Genomic DNA, 27870 nt, shown 5'->3' with positions numbered 1-27870 from the left:
TAAAATTTAATGTACGCCAGAAAATATTAAAACAGTGCGGCGTCCTGTACACCGACAATTAAATAAGCAGTTAGACGCTTTATTCTTTCACTTTAATTTTTGATCGCGTTTTCGGTTTACACCAGAACAATCTTGAAATTATTTATGCGGATTTGTGATTCCTCTCGTTCAATCATTCCCTTGATTTTAAATGGAATTGCTTGGTGGTAAACCAACGAATCATATTGTCCGTTTCTCTCAAAAGTACACGCCGCGCGGCATTTCAGAATATGCCGTAGACATTGTTGCCAGCGATTTTCTGCACTTTTGGTGCAATAAAAAAAACAAAACTGGCATCAATGTCAGGCGATTCGAAGAAGAAGATCAACAAAAACAAAATGCGCAGTATGGGATTTGACAGCGCGCATTTGTCGAAATTGCGGCGCGTCGTTTCGAGGCTGATATGCCGCGTGTCTTTTTCGGGAATACGCGCAATAACTCCATGGGAGTTCTTTGATGATCAAGAACATCCCGATAAATTGTTACAACCATGATTTGTAGTCTTCCACACTCACTGAAGCCGTTGTCAAATTTTTGAAACTTCGACTTGTTTCTTAGGGACCATCCATAAATCACGTGAACACTTTTTTTGAAATTTCAAATCCCCCGCCCTGAGTTGTCCACGTGGTTTATGGATGGTCCATTAGGTAAGTCTCTTATTGGAAATTCAACAACTTAAATATGAAAATCCGTTTGCACGGTACAGATTTTACCACTCTAAGCTTATTTTCCATGTATTTGTCAAAGATTTCAATATTTTGTATAACGTTGAGCCTATATTTGAAAAAAGGTAAAAAATACGACACACCGAAAACGAAAAGCAAATTTGTGAGAACCAACGCCATTTGCAACTATTTCACGTTGTCAGTTACTGTCCCCTTCTAAACACCAATTCACTGGTCACATCACTGTCCCGTTCCGGTTGTGCTGCAACCCACAGGTAAATTAAATCAGAGTCCCCGGGTCCAGTGTCGTTCGGATTCCGTTGATCCAGGTACAAAAACGGCTTTCCAAAAAACACTCTGACAAATCGTGAAAACTCGGTAAAAAATAGGTTTCACCTAAGAACCCTTGACAAGCAAAAAAAAACAGGGGTCAACCCGGCGTTATAGCTTTATCTAATCTCAAATTGACGTTGACCGGGGCCCAGGTCCGGACGACTTTCCAGCCAAGATGGGTGGGGAGGGGCCTCGTTCCGGAACTGTAAAGTTGCTGCCCTTTTAGGTGAAGGTGGTCGGGAGGTAAAAGTGACCAAAAACAACTTAAGTGTGTGTGTCTGTTTTGTTTGACTAAGCTCCATTTGGCCGCACTCGTGGCTGCCCAAACACATGACCAATGGTTCTAGGGGGGTTACCGTAAGCTGGTGATCATTTGGCTATGAAGTAGAGTCCGCGACTCTGCGTCCGACTTTTAGAGATTTAGTGACTCCAACTTCTCAAAATTCAACGATTTTTAGTTCGAAATCGCGTAGAGAGAGAATATTGATGTCAAAGAGGTCTGGGAACTGCTGTGCGAGTTGGCGGAGAATGAATTCAAAATAACCCACAAAACCGTACGTAACTTCCGAATGACTTGTTCGTAGCCAAAACAGATTCGAAAGCCTCCACCCCGTGCAATAGTCTGAGGAGCCTCCCCAAAGGGGAGGAAAACTTTGCCTAAAACTTGCTTCGAGTTAGAGCAAACACACCGCCACCACCACCACCGCTGCGATGTGTGTGTCTCTTTGGGTGTAATCAATCACGGTTGGGTGGGGTTCTGGTTTAGCTGGGGAAAAGGCCCAAAACATTGGAAGGAAAAGTTTTCCACCTCCTCCTCCTCCTTAGTACGGCAATTAAATCTGTGTTTTTTGGCGGCTTGTGGAACAGCAACCGTTTCATGAGAAGGTGGAAGAGTGCTGAACGAGTAGTGTAGTGATTTGTAGTGATTGCCATCAATTATTGGTTTTGAATTAATTCCAGTTAGTGGGTTGGCGCGGTTCGAGTTCGAAGTGATTTTGTTGGTTTAGTTTGAGGGAATCAGTCGATCGTATTGTCTCAAAATAGTTTTTGTGAGTTTGGAGGTTGCCATCGCTTCTTTCAAAAGCATCACTCGCCCATTAAGATCACCGTTTGATCAGACAACATTGAAACCAAACAGTTCAGCCGAGAGAGTACTCACAGAACACGTTCAGCTTGATGGCGGTCTCCTTGGTGCCGCGCTTGACCAGCTCGTTGGTGGCCCGGCAGGTGAGCGTTTTGCCGTGGTCGTCCCGGGTCGGCGTGATGGCCAGCGAGGACATGGTGCTGTTGCCGTCCTCGGAAGTCTGCAAATATAGAAAAGGGAGAGAGAAAAAAAAAAACCATTATAAGTAGCTCCAATTTACGGCGACTCTTATTTCAAGTTGAAATTTTCGGAAGCTATCCCGGGCGAAGAAAAAGGGTTAACCACCAGAGTAATTATATTTTTTTTTTGCAGACGGCAAAATCCAAATTAGTATGCTGCCAAATTTGAAGGGGAAAACTTGTCATGCAAAGAATTTAATTTCACTTTTAAGACCGTTTCAAGTGACGAGCACTTAAGGACCACGACTGGAGGAGTTTGACGATGACCCTTGAACCCAAACCGTGGAGGGGGCAAGGGTACTGTTGGTTTATATGGATGGGTTGCTTCATTTCCAAGAGCACCGAATTAATTGCGAATCTTTTTTTTTGTGCGGGACGCAAGTTGTTGGCAGTCCACTGAACGATGTTGACCATTTTTCGGTGCAATAAGTCCAGTTAAAAGGGATCAGCGGATGAATGCTAATCTGAGTGGGGGCTCCTTTGAAGCAGTTTTGGCTGGGCAGTGCCTCAGAAAAATGAATATTTTTGGTTTTTTATTTCGTATTTCGCATGATAAGAGATGAGTGGAAAAAAGCTAAACTGAACAATTCTCTACTAAATCAGCCATTATTTTTTGTATTTTTTGATTTGGCTCAAACTTTACGGGGGCTTTTCCTATCACCAAAGAAGCCATTTTGTGTCATTGGTTCACTCATAAATGTCTCCAGACAATTTCGGCAGCTGTTCATACAAAAATGGTACGTAATTATTTAAAAATCTGTAACTTTTCAGACATATTTTTTTATTGATTTGGTATTTTCGGCGAAATTGTAGGTATTTATGTGGACTATTCCGAAAGGAATAGGCACAAGAAAAAATAAAATTCAGCGATTTTTTAACCAGTTTTTCACTAAAATTCAAATTCCCAAAATCAGTATTTTTTATTTTTTGAAATTTTTTATATGTGAGCAATTCTCTGAGATTTCGGTCATTCGATTTTTTTTATCTTTTAATCCGGCTGAAACTTTTTTGGTGCCTTCGGTATGCCCAAAGAAGCCATTTTGCATCATTAGTTTGTCCATATAATTTTCCATACAAATTTGGCAGCTGTCCATACAAAAATGATATGTGAAAATTCAAAAATCTGTATCTTTTGAACGAATTTTTTGATCGATTTGGTGTCTTGGGCAAAGTTGTAGGTATGGATATGGACTACACTGAAAAAAAATGATACACGGTAAAAAAATTGGTGTTTTTTATTTTAACTTTTTGCCACTAAAACTTGATTTGCAAAAAAACACTATTTTTATTTTTTTAATTTTTTGATATGTTTAAGAGGACATGAAATGCCAACTTTTCAGAAATTTTCAGAATGGGCAAAAAACCTTTGACCGAGTTATGATTTTTTAAATCAATACAGATTTTTTTCAAAAAATCGAATATTGGTCGTAAACGGGCCAAACATTTAAAATTATGCCTATATGAAATGTTAGTCTTGACTTTAAATTTTTGAAAATATTTTTTTCGAAAAGATCGGAAAATTTCACGAATGTTTCATGTTTCAACATTGTAAATCGGACCTATAGTTGCTGAAATATCGACATTAGAAAATGGTGGGTTGTTTGGGTGAGACTTAGAAAACATCAATTTGCTGTTTTTTAACCTTTGCAAGGCAATATCTCAGCAACTAAGGGTCGTATCAACAAAGTTCGAAAAAGCAAAATATAGAGAATTTTCTCATTTTTTCAAACATATTTTTTCAAAGGTGGGCAAACATGGACACTATTTTTAAAAAATGAAAAAATGCGACTATTTTCAAAAAAGTTACCTAAAAATGGTTATAACTTAAAAACGGTGCACTTTATCAAAAATTCATCAAGGTACTTTTTGATTGCAAATTCGAGTTTTCATCGAAAAATGAAGTTGAAAAATTAAAATCTGTATTAATTCAAAAAATCATAACTCGGTCAAAGATTTTTTGCCCATTCTGGAAATTTCTGGAAAGTTGGCATTTTATGTCCTCTAAAAGATATCAAAAAATAAAAAAAAATAAAAATAGTGTTTTTTTGCAAATCAAGTTTTAGTGACAAAAAGTTAAATAAAAAATCACCAATTTTTTGTACCGTGTATCATTTTTTTTCAGTATAGTCCCTATCCATACCTACAAATAAAAAAGTATAAAAAATTAAATAACGAGCCCTGGTTTCAAAATTTTAATGAAAAAAATGTTTTCAAATGCAGGTTTAAAACCTGTCCAGTTGTGTTGCCATCTTTATTTACCAAAATATATAAATATTGACGAAAATTTAATTTTTGGTGAAAAATAAAAATTTTGCGGTGCTATACTATGGAATTTTATAAAAATTCTTAAGATTTTTAAACAAGTCCAAACATGCCTAATCTGATTATCAATGCAGAAAAATGTATTTTAAATTGTTTTCAGTTGATTAGACTTCTATTGTCAGGGAAATTAGAAGGTTTTTGGAAAAATATTGTTTTGCCCCCTGATTTTTCAGACCAATTTTAAAGGGGGGCATAAACTTTAAACAATATTTGCAACGGCATAATTTATAAAAAATCATAACTCTTCGGCAAAATTTTGGTCCATGCTTCTCAATGCCTTAAAAAATGCGGGGTTTTCTACCTAAAACACATGAGCAGTTCTCTACGGAATTAAGATAGTACTGATAAAAAAAGAAACTGGAATATTGACTTTTTTTAAATCTCACCCAATCAACCCTCCATTTTCTAATGTCGAAATCTCAGCAACTTATGGTCCGATTTTCAATGTTAAAATATTCATCAAAATTTTCATTCCTTTCAAAAACAATATTTTGAATTTTTTTGAATCAAGACTTACGTTTTTAAAGGGCTAAACAGTCAATTTACGCCCTTTTGAAATGAAGAAAATTTTCTGAACTTTTCGAAAAAAATATTTTCTGGATTGAACAACCACAAACAAACAGACGTAAATCTCTTAATGCATTCCATCAATCACGAATATAACGACTGATTTGAATTTCAAAGTAGTCCTCGGATCATCTACCAAAAATGATGGCGCTACAGTCAAGGCACATTCCACCCTGACGTTCCACTTAGCGCACCAAAATTGTTATGTTTTTGTTTTGGTTTACCTCATTGTTCCTATTTTTGGTGATTGATGGCTTTTGGAATAAAATGTTAAATGATTTACGTCTGTTTGTCTGTGGAACAACCGGACACTATTTTAAAAAGTATAAAAAAAAGAAAGTTTTCCAACAAAATTTTACTTTGATTGGCTTTATTTTGAAAACGATGCTCTAAATAAAAAAATTAAAATAATGTTAAAAATGTAAAATACTTCTCGATCGCAAATTTAATTTTAAATAAAAAAACTAACCTAATCCACCTATGTGGTTAATGCCTTCCTCACTTTTTACCAAAAATGGGTAATATGAGTGGTTTGGACACACATTTCAGCTTTTTTTAGTTCCAGAAAAAAACACAGATATAACTCATGTGGTAATAACTCGAGACAGGGTTGCCAGATCTTCAATGTTTTGGACTCGTTGGAAAAGCCTTTCAATTACCCAACCAACGATGGGTCGGACGATGGTTCCGAACATAGTTTACATACATTTAGGTGAGATCCGGCTTTAAAAAAGTACATAAATATCACTTAAGTGGTCATAACTCGAGACAGGGTTGCCAGATCTTCAATGTTTTGGACTCATTGGAAAGGCTTCTCAATTGCCTAACCAACGATGGGTCGGATGATGGATCCGGACATAGTTTACGTACATTTAAGAGAGATCCGGCTTCAAAAAAGTACACAAATATCACTTTAGTGGTCATAACTCGAGACAGAGTTGCCAGATCTTCAATGTTTTGGACTCATTGGAAAGACCTCTCAATTACCTAACCAACGATGGGTCGGATGATGGATCCGGACATCGTTTACGTGCATATAATTGAGATCCGGATATTTGCGAAAACACGTTTTTATACATAACTTTTGAACTACTTATCGAAACTTCAAACAATTCAATAGCGATGTATGGGACCTTAAACCAAGTCGAATGCAACTAGTTCGATCAAAATCGGTTCAACCAGTGCTGAGAAAACTCAGTGAGAATTTTGGTCACATACATACATACACACACACATACACACACACATACACACACACATACACACACACATACACACACACATACACACACACATACACACACACACAGACATTTGTTCAGTTTTCGATTCTGAGTCGATATGTATACATGAAGGTGGGTCTAGGAGCTTTTAATAAAAAGTTCATTTTCAGAGCAGGATTATAGCCTTACCTCAGTGAGGAAGGCAAAATGATGTAAAAAATATTTAAATCAATATGAGGCCGTTGCAAATATTTTCCAAATTTTATGTCCCTCGGTTCTGACCGAAGTCCAATCACAATCGATGACTTTTCAACTCAATTAACACGAAAAAAGTGTTTTAAAATGCTTTTTACAGGCGTACAGTTGCTTTCCAATCATTAGTTTTGAAAATATCGAGGTATTGACGGATTTTTTTTCCCAAAACAATTTTTTTTGTGGGACTGTACATTGGTATTTCATTAAAATTTAAAATAATTTCAAAGTAGTTCAAATATGCTAAATATGATTATAAACGCGGGGAAATACATTTTAACTTTACATTTTAAACTTAAAATTTTCAATAAAATTTTGAAGATTTTCGAAAAAATATTGTTTTTGCCCCCTGATTTTTCAGGCCAACTTTGAAGAATATTTGCAACGGCCTAACTAAGATCCATACTTTTGAATGGCTTTTAAGATGCGGGTTTTTTGTCCCCTTATACTTAAAAAAATAATCAAAAATATAAAAAAACACGGATTTTAGGAAATAGGAATTTTACAAAAAAAAAAAAAAAATTAAAAAATCATTTTTTTTCGAGCATTTATTATTTCCTGAATAGTCCTCATCAATACCTACAACTTTGCCAAATACACAAAATGAATTAAAAATTGTATTGCAAAGTTACAGAATTTCAAATATTTACGTACCATTTTTGTAAAAACAGCTGCAAAAAAATTATGAAGACTTGTATGAGGGTAATTTTCTACCAACCAGCGATGGAATAATCATCATCAAAAGAATATCATTGGATCCGAAAGGAGCTTGGCGGTTATTTTAAGAGTGTAACAATGTGCTAAAAAATTGTAGAGCAGACAATTACCAAAAAAATGATATATAAATACAAGGGGTTTGCTTGTAACCATCACGAGTCATTGAAAAAGTTGGTCGTCTTTGATCATAGCCGTTCCCGACAGATACGAACGACGAAACAAAGAGAAAAAAAAAGTAACTTTATGATTTGTTTTATTAAAAATACGGTCTTTTTTAACAAGTTCAAAATGGAATGGGTCGTACCGCCCCTCCGTTACGAGATATCAAAAAACGGACCTCGGATTCGTGATCAGGGACAAAAATTACCCCTCAGGACAAAGTTTCACGCAAATCGAAGAGGGGTCGAGGCAACTGCTGTGTGAGTTGGCGGAGAATTACCCATTAGTTTTGGATAAAAAAATATATACTTGAGTAAATTTTAGGTTTCTTTTACATTTCCTACCTGTTAAATTCCACCGCTCGAAATTCCAGCTCCTATATCAAGGAGATTATTAAATTTTTATTTTTTGTTTTTTTTCCTGTTTCAACCAGTACAAGGTACAGTGAGTGCAAAAGTAAGCTCATTAGAATAATTAGCGTCAACCACAAAAGCCGGATTTCCGCGTGTAATTTTCCGACCCGTACCCCTTGCTATCTCAAATCCTTGCTTCCATAAGTAAGTGTGTGTATTTTTTTTTTTTTTTAGGAAAAACATTACTTCCAAAAAGCTCCCCCATGCTAACTTTTTTTCCCAGCAGCCAGAGGTGTGTTTACACCGCAAGCCAGTCGGGTGGAAAGCTTGATGGAAAATATTATTTTTGCTCATTATTCCTGGTACTTTCGCTGGGAGCTTTATTTTTTAACTCTCCTTTCCCAACCCCCGACCTAAATCAACTCGCAATGCCCTCTCTCGTTGGTCGTGAAAAAGAATGGGGCGGACCGAAACTCGCACCTTACCATGTGGGTGGAGGTGGGGTGGTGTGTTTTTCAGTGTAAATGCACGAAATAAAAACGAGTACTTTTGCTCTCCGTGCGCTGCGCGCACACACACACACACACGTTCTCTCATAATGGGAAATATTTAATAGATGTTTATGCTAATGGAACAGCGTATTTTCGTGCTGTAAATTTGCACCCCTTTTGCGTTTCACGGCTTTTGGTATCTTCCAGGGATCACACTCCCCTCGAAATGGTCAGTGTTCTGAAACGATGCTGGGTTTTTTAAAGCGTTATTTTTACTGAGAATAATGATTTGAATGTGAATCATTAATTAACAGCACATCTATCTTTTGTAGGGGTTCAGTAAATAGAAAAGATATTATAAATTTAAAATTTTGAAGATTTAAGTCAGGTCAAACAACAATGTTATTTTAATAATTTAGTTTGGGAGATCAACAGATTGTTTTTTATATGAGTCTTCAAGGAAACTTGTCGAAAAGTCGCTTTCTCAATTACTGTATAGAATTTCAAAATCGATCTTGGCGACGTTTAACACATAAACTTTTAATCTCGAGAAAAGAGGGAATTTCCCCTTTTTCTCGAGCTTGGGGGTTTAGGTGCCTCAAGGCAATACCTGATATAATTCCTCCGATTGCTCCAAAGATGATTGAAGATTGTGTAAATGGTTCAAGTACTTTTGGAGTGTCGCATGACACTTGAGAAAATTACATCTCAATTCTGAAGAACTTGGCGCAACAGAAGACACGAGGAAAAATCTCCTTTCTCATCAAAGAAAACACCCACGCGACCAAAAATTTTACCTTTTCCAAAGATAAACCCCCTCCCACCCCCACAACATTTTCCACGGATGAAGGGCCCATTTTGCTTCAATTTACGTTAATATCCAGGCGCACCGGTGAGATTACGCTGCTGTTGAAAGCAATCATCCTGGGCATCCTTTCATCTTCTTCTGTGCGGATCTGTTGCTGTTGAATACCTGGCCTGGCTGCCGTGGAGTTGTGTCAATGGTATTGCTCCCAATTTCCTTGTAGCGACACAAATCTTCCTCCAGAGATAACGACCCACGGGCTGGGCTGGTTGCTGCTGTCATCAGCCACCCCGCATCAACACCCCGTTATTTGGGGGGTGTCATGTCGTTGGCACTTTCAACAAGATCAATAAAACTCCATCACGCGCGGGACGCACTTTGCGCAAGGCAGGAAGGTGGGAAAATTGTGGATTCTTGATAATTGCTGGTATTTTTTTTAATAACATCCCGGGCAGACGGTAATAACAAATTTCATACCATTTCAATAACAAATACTGTTAAAATAACATAAAGTTTGAAAATTTTTGAAATTAAATATGTTTTTATTGAACATTCTTATAATAATTACATTCCATTTACATGATAAGTGGTATGGCCTAATGCTCTTCATCTTTGTTGTATTTTTCGTTTTATTATTAACTGATCACATTTATTTATTTGCTTCAAATTGTTTTACATTGTTGCATTGAATTGAATACATTTGGGTAAAAAAGAAAAAAAAATCACTTTAACAACTAATCCTACCCTAAAACTAAAAAAAATAAATCCATTGAAATATTCAAAATCACTAGAACGATTAAACTACGAACTGTATTTTAAGATGAATGCTCCAAGAGTTCTTACTTGTTCCTGGCGAGTTTTGCACCCACGCAGTGTTGTTGTCATCTCGATGAAAATGTTCAGCAGTTCTTGTGGTGAAAACAGGTCACTACTGCCTTCACCCGTTGATGATGGTTGGTTTTCCCTCGGTTGCTGACTGAAGCCTGGAGGTATTGTATTCTCTGCAACTCTTAGCCGCTGATTCGACGGCAATGGCTGCAGATTTGGAACCACTCGAACAGATCCCGCTCCAGGTGACGCCAAAGCAGGAAAATCCACGTCCGTGTATGCTGGTGGTGTTTTGCGACGATTTGGTTGGTGCCTCGTCGTCGCTTGCTGCCGAATTTTTACAAACTCAGCTCGTTTTGGGCAGCTTCGATTCTTGGTAGAATGGTCGCCGCCGCAATTGAAGCATTTCGCTTCGATGTTCTCGTTGATTGTTTCGCAAGCTTGAGTTTTGTGCTCACCTCCGCAGGTTGCACAACGACTCTGGATGAAACAGTTCCTTCCACCATGTCCAAACTGCAAGCAATTCGAACATTGTGTCACGTCACGGTGCACTGGACGATAACGTTCCCAAGTCACGATGATGTTGAAAATTGCCCGAACTGCTTTCAGCTCAGACGGCGTTGTCGATCCTCTCTCGAGATAAACCAGGTACAGTTGATCACGATACTTGATGTCCTTGTTGTGTCTCGTCATCTTGAAGACTTCGATCACGTTCAACTTAAGAGTTTTGAGCTCTTCTTTCAGCACACTCACATCCATGTCGTACAAGCCACGGAGGACCTGTTTCATGGGACGTTTACCTGGATCGTCATGGCTGTAGTATTCAATCTTTGTGTTGTTCAGGAAATCCCGAACGTAGTTGTAATCCTTTCTGGTAGGTAGCAGAATTTTGAGTCCATCAGCACACAAGCGAATGGAAGCTCGTAAAGCACCAGATTTGATAAACCCGGTCAGCCACTTTCGCACCGAATCCGATGACGATGTTTTCAATAAAATGGGTGGCAACTTTTCCCGTCGTTCAAATTCTTCCTTCTCGCTCACGTCCACAGGGAGGGTAGCGAACTGGTTTCCAGACAATTGTTGAGCGTCCTTGTTCAAACTGCCTGGCTTTGCAGGTAGCGCTTCGGCATTCTTTAACTTCTTCAAATCTGCCGATCCTGCTGGTGAGGACCGCATCTTTTTCTTGCCCTGAGGCATTTTTGCACTTTTTAAGCACTTTTCAGGAGCTAAAATCCAGGAGTACCTCACTGAATGATGGTCCACAAAGGAATGGATAACATAAAGTTTTATGTAATCTTCTTGAGAAATCCATTTTTGCATAAGAGATTAATAACAGTTTATGTTATCATAACAAAATTTGTTATAAGTATGATATTGGTTGAAAGCCAAAACAACTTTGGAATATCATATTTTGTTATGGAAGAATATCTCCAACTGTTATTGGGATGATCGGATTAGTTGTCAAAATAACAAAAAATAATAACAAAGATTTGCTCGAAGAATAATTAAAAATGTTATTAGTCTGTTATTACAATAACAATCCAATAACACAAAATTCATAACGCCGAATAACAAATCTTGTTATAAATAACATAAAATGTTATAGGCTAAGTATTTTCAAATATCAAAATATGTTATTTCCAAGTTATTTCCGTCTGCTCGGGATAACAGCTTAATAGCAAAAACAATTAAAAAAAAATATCATGAAAAATTTGAAAACTGTAGTTTAAATTTTGGTAAATTAAAGTATTTTTTTTTATTTGACATTCCGCTTTCAAATCCAGATTAATTTAAATATAATAAATCATAAAGGAAATACTAAACAAGTGACTTAAAACATTTGGACGATCAATTCAAAATGTAGAACAAACTGATTGACAAATGAAACATTTTTTTGTATGAAAACAAACAGCGTTATGGTTTTCAAATTGATAAATAAACGAAGTGTTTGAAGCATTATGATTTGCATTTTAATTCCATTATAATAAGATATCAAACAAATCAAAATAATAAATGTTATCTTTATGTGTAGTTTCAATTTTTCGAAAATTTTGTAAAGATAATTAAAAAGTGTTTTTTATTCTGCAATAAAAAAGTTAGCAGGTTTATGTAGTTTTCATTTAAATCACTCTATTTCTAGCTTCTCAGTAAGATTGATTTGATTGATTGATTGATTAATGGAAAATTACAATATTTTAATGATTAACAAAAGAATAATTTTAGAAGATTGAAAATTTGATGGAATTTTAGATTTTTTTTTGTCGCGAAAATTTCTCAACATTCCCATATGAAATATAATTATTTTCAAAATAATTTATCAACAACAGTAAATTTATGAATAATTTTTTTTTTTAATTTCTAAAATCATTCAAATAAATGTCGTGACATTATAAAAGAACAGTGAATGAAAAAATAAAAAAAATTACAAAAGTTTGATTTTGAATCGCTAAAATAAAAGGTCTATACAAGCAAGATGACACATGTCGCCATTTTGATTTTTTTTTGCTAAAATTTAGTGCTTATTTAGTGATATTTGGTGCGCTATACCTTAGATTTAGTGCCCTAATAGTTTTGATGTCGCCGTTTAAAATGATTTTTCGTGCTAAAATTAAGTGCTCATTTAATGCTATTTAGTGCGCTATACCTCACATTTAGTGCCGTTGTAGTTTACATACAAATTTTCATGCAAAATTTGAAAAACAAGCAAAATGACACATGGCGCAATTTTGTTTTTTTTTTTTGTGCAAAAAAAATAGTGCTCATTTAGTGCTTTTTAGTGCCCTACACCTCAGATCTAGAGCCCTCGTAGTTTTCAGTGAATTAATTTTAAATTTTCAAATATCATTTTCAGCTCGATACTTGCACTTAGTCAAAGGCACTAAATGAGCACTAAATTTTAGCATGAAAAAATATTTAAAATGGCGACATCTTAAATCTTCATATGGAGATTTGTATGAAAACTATGAGGGCACTGAATCTGAGTAATAGGGCACTAAATGAGCTATAAATTTTAGCACGAAAAAACATTCAAAATGGTGACATCTGAAATCAAACCATTAAACTTTGTATGTCGATTTGTTTAAAAACTATGAGGGCACTAAATCTGAGTAATAGGGAACTAAATTGCACTAAATGAGCACTAAATTTAAGCATGAAAAAATTTTCGAAATGGCCACATCTTAAATCTGACATTTAAGCTTTGTATGGAGATTTGTATGAAAACTATGAGGGCACTAAATCTTAGTAGTAGGGCACTAAATACAGTCATGCCTCGGTTTAGCACCGCATATGGGGGATGCAAAACCGAGGCGTACATAACCGAGGCACAGAGCTTATGGGTTTTTGGCTATATGGGAGACATTGGCTTTAATCGTACGAAAAATCATGCAAACATCAAAAAATTATAGTGTTTTGAAATATATGAAAAAATCCCGATCGTTAGATACCAACATTGTAAAAACGGAAATTTTGAGTATTTTATTCGAAAATATGTAGTTTTGTGAAAAATTAGAGTATTTTCTAAAAATGTTGTTATTACATTCGAAATGTATGAAAAAAAAAAAACCGATCGTTTAATACCCATATTGTACAAATTGTAATTTTGAGTATTTTATTCGAAAACACGTAGTTTTGTGAAATTTTGAGTATTTTCTAAAAATGTTGTTATTACATTCGAAATGTATGAAAAATTCTGATCGTTTGATACCCATATTGTAAAAATTGAAATTTTGAGTATTTTTTCGAAAAAACGTAGTTTTGTAGAAATTTGGAGTATTTTCTAAAAAATTTGTTATTATATCCGAAATGTATGAAAAAACCTGATCATTTGATACCCATATTCGAATAACAATATATTTTTGGATTCTTTAGAGAAAAAAAAAAATGCATTTTCAAAATACAGGAAAAAACGTATTTTTGTGAAAATTTTCATGAAATAATAATTTTAATGGATAACTGACATCATCCCGATTCCAAAACACTATAATTTTTTGATGTTTCCATGATTTTTCATACGATTAAAGGCAATGTCTCCCATATAGCCAAAAACCCATAAGCTCTGTGCTTCAGTTAAGCACTGGGCCGTGCTTAACCGAGGCAGCTGAACGGTGCAAACCGGGGCAGTGCAAAACCGAGACGTGCAAAACCGAGGCATGACTGTAGCACTAAATGAGCACTAAATTTTAGCCCAAAATAAATTTAAAATGGCGACAGGTGTCATCTGGCTTGTGTAGACCAAAATCTAACCTAGAGTTTTCGAAAAACTCATTTATATCGATACGAATTCTTTGAGGCAATATCATAGAAACAAATCGTCCGATTTTCAAATTCTCAGAGAAAATTGCAGAGTTTTTTCAGCTTTTTAATTTTTTTTCCACCGGGTTGATTCTCTTCATTTATGAAACCAATAATGTAAAAAATTCCGAAAAATATAAAAATAATTAACTAATCTAAAATTCTTTTTTTTTTCTAAAAGTCATATCTCTGGAATCAACGTTTCTATTTAGAATGATCAGCCCTCAAAATAGTATGGAAACTTATATGGAAAAACGAATGATGCAAGACAGATTCTTTTGACATAGGGAATGTATGGACAAAATTTTATCCAAATCAAGAAATACATATACAGCAATTCCATTTGAAAAGAGTCTAAACCGAAAAAAAGTTCTCTGATCGGGCTCAAAAATTTTCTGCCGGTTCCTTGGCCAAAATAATTAGACCCGTATTTTTTGTTTGGCCATTAGGGTGACCTAAATCATCTGGAATGGTACAAAAAATGGCAATTTTCGGAATTTTTCGCATCAATCAATCTAGCTTAACATTTAAAAAAGTCGTATGAAAACATAAAATGTCTGGACCAAAAAGCCTAATCTGAAAATATTTTTAACGGATTCCTCGGAAAAATTCACATTACATATCAATAATTTGGCGATGTCGAACCGTACGTTTCTGAGATATGATTTTTTGAAAATAAAAACTGAGTTTTTCGAGGCACTACGTGCAAAAACAGGAAAATGTCGGCAAAAAAATCTACTTTTTCGCTAAAACTGCGATAACTGTAACATTTCTGTGATGACCAATACAAAAGTTGCGTCTTTCAATTACGGCCCAATGTTAGAAAAAATGAATGAATGATATGTTTACTTTATGTGATTCAAGATAATGCTTTGATTAATACATAAATGGAATCCTCTCGAAAAAATAAAAAAAATCTGTCTTGAAACCCTGAATCAACTTCAAATCTGACACATTTCACCCACTGCGCCAATCTGCGAGCCCGGAGTGTCGAAGCGCGTCTTAACCAGTCTCTTCTTGGCTCATATCAGTAACAATAACAATAATATTTTTCTCCCCACACCCCCACCAATTCACCACCCACCCCCCTCGTTCTACCCCTCCCGGAAAGGTGAAAGTGAAGCAAGTAGATTATTTCGCAGTAGCACAAAGAGGTATGATGGTTTGTGCGTGGAACGGGGGAGCTAAAATTGTCAAACATTTAGGCCGGGCGAGTGGGGGGTGGCAAAGCAAAGCATTGGCGGTGGAAGCACTCAAAGCTCAAGGAGCTTCCGGGTACTGGGTACGGGGGAAGGAAGAGGTGTCTTTCTATTAACACTTTGGCATCGTTATCGATACGTAGGTAGCGTGCTGCTGCTTCGGTGATTGCGTTAGCTGCAGGAAAAGAGGCAGGAAAGGAAATCCGTTTGAGCGGTGAATGGTCCTTTCGGATAGGGTTGCTGAGAGATTTGGCGGTGATTGAGACTAGGTTTAGATGAGAAGTGGTTTCTTAAGATCTGTTAGATTTTGCAATACAAAGATGTGATTTGCTTAAATTTTATAAGATGATTTTTTGCCAATGTACCTTTTTCATGTTCTTTACCGAAAATATATCAAAAGATAAATGAATGCAGTATAAGAATCTTTACAATATTATTCAGTTGATTCACTCGCTCACCCACTCACTCACTCGCTCACCCACTCACTCACTCACTCACTCACTCACTCACTGAATTTATGAAGTCCAATGATGATCCAATGTTTTAAAACCTATCGCACCACCCTATAGTTCAACAATGCTCTCTCAATGCTGCTCTTTTTGCTTCTTTCGGTGCGTATTACGCGTGGGAGGTCACGTTCTGAAGATGTTGCCATTTCATTAGAACAGCTCCCCCGACCCCCTCTACCAATCTTCATTGAACACAGACTTTCATCAACCGTTCAAAGGTATAGTGCGTTCCAAAGGACAACCCGTGCCTTGGAATTCCCTCAAAGCCTGTCGTGCGGCCTAATCCCCTTGCCGTCATCATTTGGGTGGGCTCAAACACACACAAACTTTTGAGTCGTTTAATGAGGGAAAATCAATTAGTGCGAGGGTGTCATTCCGGAGGAGCCACCATCATTGACGTTTCTCCGGGGCGAGCAAACGTGGCTTTTTCTATAGTTTCATTAGAGGCCGGGCCGGAGCGGAAATTGAAAAGCCGGTATTAATTTGGAGATGGGACAGAGCTGGAATTTAAGCACATGGTTGGGGCGATAAAGTTGGGTATTTTAGACGTGTTGGGGGGAAAGTCTACAAATTGATACACTCAGTTAGATTGAGAGGAAATATTTCCAGATTTTCTTCAGAAGATTAAAAAAAACAGCCGAATACCAAAAATTTTACAAATTGATAAGCTGTACCTTAAAAAACTCGGAGATCTGGTTTTGGACATCGCCAAAATGACATTGAGCTAAAATGCTTTAGTCTTGGAAATGTCCGTAAAGCTACTAGTGTAGAACATTAGGACATTGCCAATTGGACATTAAGATAAAGTGCCCAAGTGTTTAAAATTTTCGAAAAGGTGCTAGTGTAGGACATTAGGACATTAGAAATTGGACATAAAGCCTCAGTGCCTTATTGTACGACATCAGCAAAAAGCCGCTATTGCAGGACATTACGACACTATAAATTTGACATTAAGCTAAAGTGTCATAGTGTTGGACATTAGAATAAAGAGCAATTCTCTCAGATTTCGGTCATTCGATTTGGCAGCTGGCCATACAAAAATGATGTATGAAAATTCAAAAATCTGTATCTTTTGAAGGAATTTTTTGATCGATTTGGTGTCTTCGGTAAAGTTGTAGGTATGGATATGGACTACACTGCACGGTAAAAAATTTTTGGCGATTTTTATTTAAATTTTTGTCACTCAAACTTGATTTGCAAAAAAAACATTATTTTTATTTATTTTTTTTTTTGATATGTTGTAGAGGACAATCTTTGAGCGAGTTATGAATTTTTGAATTAATACTATTTTTTTCAAAAAATCGAAAAATTGTTCGCAAAAATTTTTCAACTTCATTTTACGATGTAAAATCAAATTTGCAATCAAAAATTACTCCAGTGAAATTTTGATAAAGTGCACCGTTTTCAAGTTAAATCCATTTTTAGGTGACTTTTTTTGAAAATAGTCGCAGTTTTTCATTTTTTTAAATCAGTGCACATGTTTGCCCACTTTTGAAAAAAAATTTTTGAAAAGCTGAGAAAATTCTCTATATTTTGCAATTTTGTTGGCATTTGATGTCCTCTAAAACATATCAAAAAATAAAAAAAAATAGAAATAGTGTTTTTTTGCAAATCAAGTTTTAGTGAAAAAAAGTTAAATGAAAAATCACCAATATTTTTTTTTACCGTGCATCATTTTTTTTTCAGTGTAGTCCATATCCATATCTACAACTTTGCCGAAGACACCAAATCGATCAAAAAATTCCTTCAAAAGATACAGATTTTTGAATTTTCATACATCATTTTCGTATGGCCAGCTGATAAATTTGTGTGGAAAATTATACGGACAAACTAATGATGCAAAATGGCTTCTTTGGGCATACCGAAGGCACCAAAAAAGTTTCAGTCGGATTAAAAAATACAAAAATTAAAATTAGCATAGCATAGCATAGCATTGGTGTCTACCCGTAGCTGCTACTTCGTTATTGACCAGGACCCCCAATCATTGCTCCGTGGACCACAGATGAAAAGTAGGAACCAATCATCACCCCTTCGCAATTTTCAAAGGTCCCTATCGTGCTGATCAATACCGACGCCGGCCACGACCAGTGGTAAGACACGGGGAAGTGGATGGGAATGTTAGTCCGATACTTGAGTGATGGGACCGCCAAATCGACTGCGTCTCCGACAAAGTATCACATGAGTTTTGAGGGGTTAGTAAGATGGGTATGAGGTCAGGATTCACTGTGGTAGGTGATGCGACCATAAGCAATTTGTTTATCGGTTGAATTTTTAAAATCTTAGGCAGCCGGCTGCGGAAAGATACAATGTTTATTATTTAGAAACTTTTTAATCGAACGCGTGCCTTCCGAGCATTGGTGCTGTGGGAAGGACTTTTGATTTGCGAAAACAAATTTAATATTAAATGAAAAAAAAAATGCAAATTGCGTGGCAAACTCGACGGTAAACGTGGCAAACCAAACTTTGGATGAAAACGAACCCGAACTCGTAACAATAAAGACGACAACGGTAACGAAAATCCTGCGTGAGTCGGTCGTCACGCACTCAATCGTGATGATCCCATTGATCACAAGAAATCATTTTTAATTATCGACCGATTTTTATTTGTTTCGCGGCAAAAGAATAGTATTAAGCTATTAAGAAAAATGAGAAAACATTCAAAAAGCAATGTCAAGTCGAATCAACCACGCGCGACAAATAGATAAAAACGATGATTACAATAAGGATGACTGGATAATCAACAGAAACAAATGCGCCCGAATCGAAGCCGAACAAAAATAAACAACTTTTCAGTCCTAATCAATTTGAAGATAACGACAAACCGGCGGTACGAAACGATAACGACGAAATTACTTAGCGGGGAGAACCGACCACGACGCGAACGTTTAACAGCATCGAATCAATCCCTGAAAAATAATTTGATTTATATTGAAAAAAAAACTCATTCATACAAACTCTTACACACCACACTCTCTCACTCACCGAGACCTTAACCGTTAAAATTTGCAAGTTGTTTGAAAACTACAGTAATCTCTGTTTTATCTCATTTTAATTTCCAAATTCACGTTAGTTCAAGCTTATTTCTGAAGTTTGTTGACGCTATATTGAATGTAGAAGAAGCAACCAGCAAAACAATACATGTAACACATAAATTCATTTTTGTTTCCTTCTATTTGTTTCAATATTTGAGATTGCATTTAATTCAATAATAACAAATAAAAAAACTTCTGGCATTATTTTTTATCCGTCGATTAATGCTCCGTTCTTGCATCCCTGGCTAGTAAACATGATTCTCTCTTTCTCTCTCTCATCCGTTCAAGCTTTACCAAGCACACACACACTGTCACTCGTAGGGCTACATAATAACAATACAAATAAGACTGATCTCACCCGAATTCCGCATTATCTTTAACCACTACCCACGTGATCCTCGGCGCATGGTAGAAAAGGCATTGAGAGAGCCGCCACTGCTGCGGACCAGCGCCAGAATCGCTGCTTTGCCTCGTTCTCGTGTTCCGCTCTCCCCACCCGTACACATAATTCCGAAGCCTTGTTGCACACAAGCACGACGAAGAGCACGTGCCATCCGTGTTGACAATCGTACACATTGCCGTGCGCTCGACGCGACCACCGGGTTTCCACACTACCAACGCACACCGGCTTCCGAAACCACATGCGAAGCTTGATGGATCAGCACTTACATTCGGCCGTTCAGCCTTCTTTGAGGCCTTCCCCCGTAGACACCATTTTTAGAAAACACCAAGAAAGGCCATTAAGTTCCGAAACACCGAAAAACCCCTCTTCACGCAAAATTCGGGTATCGCATTATCACATCTTTACAGCAGCTCAGCTCTTTTTTTGTCCTTTCACTACTCAGCACACTCACACTATCGCGACCACGCACGATGTAACCTGCTGTAACCTTCATGTCATCCCAAAACCACACACGCATACAGACAACCAGACGTATTCGGTTTCCTCCTTCGCCGACACCAATACATAAGCCGAACCGAACCGACGCCGTGTAAGCCATCAACATGGACAGGAAAACACTTGAAAAAATCAGATTCATCCGAAATAAAACAAAAGAACACACAAAATTCCACCAGAAAACTGATCCACGGTTAGTCCCGGGCTGAATTATTAAAAAATGGAGCGCCTGGTTACAACAAAACACCCAAATATACAGAAAATAAACGCGCGCGAGACACGACGATCCGCACTCGATGACAGCACAAACCGAACTCTCCGTAAAAATGGAAGCTTCAGCAATATACTAAAAACTTCGATTTTAATTCCACATCGGATCAAATCATACTCCTTGCCAAATATGCATCAAACCTATGATACTCATTATGACAAAGCCCAGGGATTTTTTTTTAACCCGCGTCCTAACCTGACACCCACATTAAGATAGGGAAAAATCACATATGTAGCGGTTCATTGTACAAATGTGATATTTCCACTATCAGAGAACCTCCTTGTCTCGATGACAGCTTACCGGCCATCGATTAAGCCCTGAGACTACGCCAAAGTGGGTTCTCGCAGCATGAAGTGGTGTCCATGTGTAAAAATGGAAGCTTCAGCAATATACTGAACACTTCGATTTTATTTCCACATCGAATCAAATCATACTCTTTGCCAAACAAGCATCAAACCTATGACACTCATTATGACAAAGCCCAGGGGGAGTTTCAGTCGGATTAAAAAATACAAAAATTAAAATTTAAGAAAAAAGACCGATTTCGTAGAGAATTGCTCTAAAGCGATTAGGTGATGGATATTACGGTGGATAATCCTAGTATTGCACATCAGGCTAATGAGGCCTAGAATTTGAAATTAAGTTGAAGTGCCCTAGTTTAGGACATTGCGGTAAAGACCTCTAATGCTAAACATTGAGGTAAATATTCCAACTATCTGCATATTTGACAGAATTACTTCATTTTCTTTTTTAAGCTGAATGTTGAAAGTTCCTCCATTCCGAGAAACCCATTTTTTTTAATGCAATTGAGGGCATAATCGGAAAGCTCGCCCGATGCTTACCGTTTGATTGGAGCCAATCAGCTGCGTGCCGTCCTTCCACCAGGTGATCTTGGCCGGCGGCCGGGACCCGCTCGACTCGCACTGGACGATGTAGCGCCGGTCCGAGGACAGCGGCGTGCTGCCGTTGACGATCTCGACCGCCAGGGGACGCACTGGAAGAGGGAGAAGATTTTATGATTTTATGATTTTATGATTTTATGATTTTATGTTTTTATGATTTTATGATTTTATGATTTTATGATTTTATGATTTTATGATTTTATGATTTTATGATTTTATGTTTTTATGATTTTATGATTTTATGATTTTATGATTTTATGATTTTATGATTTTATGATTTTATGATTTTATGATTTTATGATTTTATGATTTTATGATTTTATGATTTTATGATTTTATGATTTTATGATTTTATGATTTTATGATTTTATGATTTTATGATTTTATGATTTTATGATTTTATGATTTTATGATTTTATGATTTTATGATTTTATGATTTTATGATTTTATGATTTTATGATTTTATGATTTTATGATTTTATGATTTTATGATTTTATGATTTTATGATTTTATGATTTTATGATTTTATGATTTTATGATTTTATGATTTTATGATTTTATGATTTTATGATTTTATGATTTTATGATTTTATGATTTTATGATTTTATGATTTTATGATTTTATGATTTTATGATTTTATGATTTTATGATTTTATGATTTTATGATTTTATGATTTTATGATTTTATGATTTTATGATTTTATGATTTTATGATTTTATGATTTTATGATTTTATGATTTTATGATTTTATGATTTTATGATTTTATGATTTTATGATTTTATGATTTTATGATTTTATGATTTTATGATTTTATGATTTTATGATTTTATGATTTTATGATTTTATGATTTTATGATTTTATGATTTTATGATTTTATGATTTTATGATTTTATGATTTTATGATTTTATGATTTTATGATTTTATGATTTTATGATTTTATGATTTTATGATTTTATGATTTTATGATTTTATGATTTTATGATTTTATGATTTTATGATTTTATGATTTTATGATTTTATGATTTTATGATTTTATGATTTTATGATTTTATGATTTTATGATTTTATGATTTTATGATTTTATGATTTTATGATTTTATGATTTTATGATTTTATGATTTTATGATTTTATGATTTTATGATTTTATGATTTTATGATTTTATGATTTTATGATTTTATGATTTTATGATTTTATGATTTTATGATTTTATGATTTTATGATTTTATGATTTTATGATTTTATGATTTTATGATTTTATGATTTTATGATTTTATGATTTTATGATTTTATGATTTTATGATTTTATGATTTTATGATTTTATGATTTTATGATTTTATGATTTTATGATTGCATGATTTTATGCTTCTAGAATCTACATGATAAACCAGCAAAAAAAAAAACAAAAAAAAAACTTACGCCTCAGCTCGATCGTGACGTTGGCGGTCACGTTCCGCTTGTAGTAATTGCTGGCCTGGCAGGTGTACACGCTGTGCTGGTGGTCCCGGGACAGGTTCCGCACGACCAGCTTGCTGCTAAGCGTGGCCTCGTGGGAGTACTCCATCATGGTGCTGGGGAGCACCTTGCCGTTGCTGGACCAGGTGATTTTCGGCGTCGGAATGCCTGCGCAAAATTAGAACCACGTGGGTGGTGGTGGTGGAAAAGTAAAAGATCAATCAATCAATGAAGCTGTGAAGCGGTAGGGGGGGAGGGGGTTTGTTTGGGGGTGGTCTAATTATAATGTAATTAATGCGAACGAGACGTTACAATGGCTCCCCCGACCAAGGAGCGTGGTAACATTTGAGTGAAATTATCGCTCGTTAAATGGCGTAAAGACGTTTTTGAATCTAATTATGCCGTGTTTGGTTATTTGCGGAATCCATTAGCTTTGTAATTGAGATAGGCACATCAATCGACTTTCATTTAAGTAGTTTTAGCAAGTTTGCAATTGAACATCATCACATTATTTTTTTCAAATAAGACTTGACTTGACAATTATTCAACCTTTTCAGTCTTTATTTAAAAAAAAAAATGTTCATAAATATTTTTTTTTTATTGATTCCAAAATTCCACAAATTTGCCTTAAGATTTCAATTTAGTTGCGGTGAACTTTGCCAAATTTGGAAAACCAGCGACACTCATCACAAATATGTGATCGAACAACATCCAATCAGACACAAACTCATCAAAGTTTAAAGTTCATCTTCTGCACACAACACTAACCTACACCAACACACACATAAGCTCCTCACAAAATAAGTTTTCATGTTATTTGGCGGAACGCGGAAAATCAATACCTCGTTTCGGCGCACGTACGTATGAGTACGTATGAGTATGTGTGAGTTTGTGTAAACATATGTTTCGGATCCCTTTTTTCTAGTTGGCAAACAAAACTTTTCGGAAACTGTCAACACGTTTGAAGTTTAACGTGGGTTTGACCTAATAATAAAGAGAAAGATGTTTTGCTCAAACGCCTAACCAAACCACAATTTTATGAGTGTTGTACACTGCAAGAAATTAATTTTGCCTCAAAAGAGTGTGAATTTACATGTTTTATATGTAATGTCACATCAATTTTGCGTATATTTAATTTAACGAGTATTGTGGAGTAGTTTTGGTTTCAGTGCAAACTGTTTTAAAGTTTTTTGCAATCAATTTGTGACCAAAGCCATCAGTTTTTAAACAAAAAAAAATACACTAAAAAAGTTCAAGAACACCAACTTCCAGCAGCAAAAAGGCGTCCCGAAAAAGAAACACACCCCCTAATAACCTGAAAATGATGTGATGTCACCTGTGGGCGAAAGGAGGGTGGCCAACTTGCCTGATAACAATAAATGGATGGCGATGATAACGTCCTGCTGGGAGTTGGACCCCAAAATGTCGGGTAAACTTTGTTGGTCGGCCAATTTTTGGGCTACCCAGCGATAAATGGAGAACGATTTATTGACCGTCTATGGAAGTCTGATACGGAGGAAAAAGCTGGCCAAAGATAGAGTCCAGATGCAGTACTTTTGCTGGTGTTGCATGCGTGAATAATTGATTACGACGGGGGCTTGGGGCTGATGGGCGTTTTGGGGTGGAGGAGAAAATTGGACACTGATGAACTCCATCATGGGAGGAGTTAAACGATATTTAGAAAATACTTGATGAAGAAACACTAACAAGATTGACGTTCAACTACACAGCTAAAAAAGTAGTAATCCAGCTGCGTGTAAAAGGCCTGGGTGTAAAAAAAATATTGCATTATTTTATGCAATTTTATGTGATTTTACACGCTGAAATATGTAGCCCATCAGTATGGGAAACCAACTTGACCGAAATGTCAAGAGCATATATATGTTTATCCTTTCCATTCTTCATCGGTCTGATGGCCGAGTGGGTTCAGGCGCCAGTCCTTACTGTTGGTGCTGGGTTTGAATCCCGTCGGTTGCAACTTTTTTTTTTGTATTTGCAAAAATTGTACATGCAGTGTGTAATATTAAGTGTTTATTTTGACGAAGGTAATGTGCATGCTTTTGCATGCGATTTTACCATCGGATTTTTTGCTGTGTATAGTTAACAACATGAGTTTTCGAGAATGTGCAAACAATCTTTAACCGAGTTATGATTTTTTGAATAAATACTGATTTGTTAAAAAATTTGAAATATTGGTCGCAAAAAATTTTCAGCTTCATTTTTCGATGTAAAATTGAATTTGCAATCAAAAAGTACTTTAGTGATTTTTTTATAAGTGCACCGTTTTCATGTTATAGCCATTTTGAGGTAACTTTTTTTAAAAAATAGTTGCAGTTATTCATTTTTTATTTTAAATTAATTTAAAAAAATGAAAATCTGAGAAAATTTTCTATATTTTGCTTTTTTGAACTTTGTTAATACGACCTTTAGTTGCTGAGATATTACCCTGAAAAGGTTTAAAAACAGGAAAAATTATGTTTTTTAAGTCACACCCAAACAACCCACCATTTTCTAATGTCGATATTTTCTAATGTCCGAATTTCGATGTTAAAATATGAAACATTCGTGAAATTTTCCAATTCTCTTTTTCAAATGCTTTTTAAAAATCAAAAATTGGCTGGAAAAATGATTTTTATCGAATTTTTAGGTCGAAGTCTATCTAGAGGTGAAGTTGAGTTCACCAATAATTTGAAAATATTTTTTCGAAAGTATCAGAAAATATTACAAATAATTTTTCATTCATATCTTATCAACTGAATGTCAAATTTCCATTGGAAATCTAACCTTTAGCTGCTGAGATATTGGCAATATAAAACGAGAAGCTGTTCAAGTGACAAATAAAAAAAAAACTTAATTTTCCTGCTTTTTATCTCGGATGTTGTTTATTAGCAACCAGATGTTCAATCTGCCATGAAATTTTCTGAACAAATATTTTCAGAAATTGATTCTCATATTCAATATTTTTGAAAGTCGAAAAGCAGAAATTTGAAATTAAATCTAATTTTAAGTGACTTCATCTTGCAAATAGCACTCTTTTTAAAAATTTCTTTTAGGAAGCAAATTTGATTTTACATTAACTGATGTCAAAAAAGGTGTAGAGTAGATTACTATTAAAAAAAAACACAAATAAAAAATAACTCAGCGGTAAAATTTTTGTCCGTACTTCACTATGGCTTAAAAATTGTTGAGTTTGGTTCTTGAAAAGAAAAAAATAAATAAAAATTAAGTCTAACGGGTTTTGAGCATTAGTTTCTTGTAGTTTTAAAAATCTGGGCCTATTTTTCCTTAATAGTTCTCATCAATACTTGTAACTTTGTCTAAGGCACTAATCCGCTCCAAAAATTCCGAAAAAATAATCAAAAATTAATTGTTCAACCAATTTTTGGAAAGCATTGGAAAGACAAACTCGATTTTTTTTTTGAAAATTTGATGTTTATTTGACTTGCTTGAAAAAAAAAATGCTTTTCAGGGGTTAACTTCAGCTGTAATTTTTTAAAATAGCGCATCTTATTTTTTACACAAAAATAACTTTTTGGTTATTTTTAGAACGACTTAGACTAAGCTTCTACGCATTTTTAAGCGATTTAATAGATAAAAGTATAAATCCATATTAGGCCGATGCAAATATTTAAAAAAGTTTTTGTCCCTCGGCCCTGGCCGAGGTCAAGGGGGGGGGGGACAAAAAATAAAAAAAAAATATAAAAAATTAAATAACAAGCCATAGTCTTCACATTTAAATGAAAAAGTGTTTTAAAATGCATTTTACACTAGTTCAGTTGTTTTGCAATCATTAGTTTTCAAAAAATCTAAGATCTGACAAAAACAAAAATGGTATCGAAAAAAAAAAATTTTGCATCGAAAATTTTCAAAAAATCTTAAGATTTTTAAATAAACCCAAGCATGCTAAAAATGATTTTAAACGCAGGAGAATGTATTTTAATTTGATTTCAGCTGGTTGCACTTGAATTTTCATTGAAATTTTGAAGTTTATTGTAAACATTTTTTTTTTGCCTTCTGGTTTTTCGGGCCAATTTTGAAGGGGAGGGGGGCCTTAGAAAATTAGAAAAAAAATATCATCTAATCTAACACAAACGCAGCCGATGAAAGCATGTTGGAAAGTCTTGTGGTTAGATTACGATTGTCATTATTAATTATTGCAGTACATCCGAGAAAACCCGAAAATGTATTGCAAAAATTAAAACGGCCAGCCCTTCTGCGTTGTGTTTACTGCAGAGAGGATCCTGAGAACGGATCACATTCCACAGAATCTACAAGGGAGGAAAGATGCGTGGACATACCGTAGTAAACGCTCCTGATTATTTTTGCATTATTGTTGTGTTTGGTTTAAATTACCCTTGTCTAGACAGGCATCAAGAAAAAAAAAGATTGCAAATTAATGGTGAAAGAAACGAACTCATTAAAAAAATTATAAAGATTGTATTTGAAAAACGAAGTTTTTGGAACGCTTTCTGTTGTTCGTAAGTGATCTAGAGAGAATCACTTTTGACCTTTTAAAATAGTTCAGCATCCAACCCTTTGCTCAAAAAAGCTTCCCTGGTCATTTTCGCTTTCTTCCCCCATCTAAAACACTCACCATAAAGAAAGTGTTACATTTCTGCCAAACTCCGTCCATTTCCAGCCCAAACACCAAATTTGACACCCGGGATTTGGCTTTGTCAGGTTAGAACAACCCTGTGGGTGGGTTAATGGTGGCTAGTTTTTTTTTTCTCGGGGGCAAAAGCAACACCCAAAAAATATGAACCTCTCTCCCGTAAAACAGTGTTTAAATTTGGAAGTCCCCCCTTCAAAGTTGAACCCCAAATAAAAACGGTGAGCAGGGTCACGCAGCAGCAGCTGGGTATTAACACCTAGAGGGGCAGCAAACTTTTTAAGGGCAGGTACTAGACTAGTTAAAGTTACGAGCACTCCAAAAGAGAGGTAGTTTTTCTCGGGGGAGAATTTGCTTTTTTTTCTCCTTTGGGGCGGAAATAAAAACGATGAGTTATGTAGAGAAAAAATGGGATCGATTTTGCTTGCTGCGTTTTTTGCGAAGAACTTTCTGCCGATGGAAGCTCCCTGCAAGCGGATAAATTCGACTAATTAATCTGCCATTAAAGATGTACCGTGCTTCATTAACGGGCTAATTGAATTTCTGTCGAATTTTGCGGGCCGCTCTTTTCTGGGAGGCACAAACAAGTGTGCCGAATGAGAGCGCAATCATGGCAAC

General features: G+C 35.5%; 1 protein-coding gene across 1 annotated transcript in view; it reads right to left on the bottom strand.

The window, feature by feature from the left end:
- The window catches only part of LOC6046522 (synaptogenesis protein syg-2), a 587979-nt gene that overhangs the window by 216874 nt on the left and 343235 nt on the right, over positions 1-27870 (bottom strand). The window contains exons 7-9 of the mRNA XM_038265832.1: positions 22608-22811; positions 21122-21273; positions 2197-2341 (exon numbers count right to left, since the gene is read on the bottom strand). Of these exons, the coding sequence (XP_038121760.1) occupies positions 2197-2341; positions 21122-21273; positions 22608-22811 (501 nt within the window). The remainder of the gene's footprint in view (positions 1-2196; positions 2342-21121; positions 21274-22607; positions 22812-27870) is intronic.

Source organism: Culex quinquefasciatus, chromosome 3 (assembly GCF_015732765.1).
Source record: "Culex quinquefasciatus strain JHB chromosome 3, VPISU_Cqui_1.0_pri_paternal, whole genome shotgun sequence".
Classification (NCBI taxonomy): domain Eukaryota; kingdom Metazoa; phylum Arthropoda; class Insecta; order Diptera; family Culicidae; genus Culex; species Culex quinquefasciatus.
Note: the sequence above shows the minus strand (reverse complement) of the source record. Positions and strands in the feature narration are given on the sequence as shown.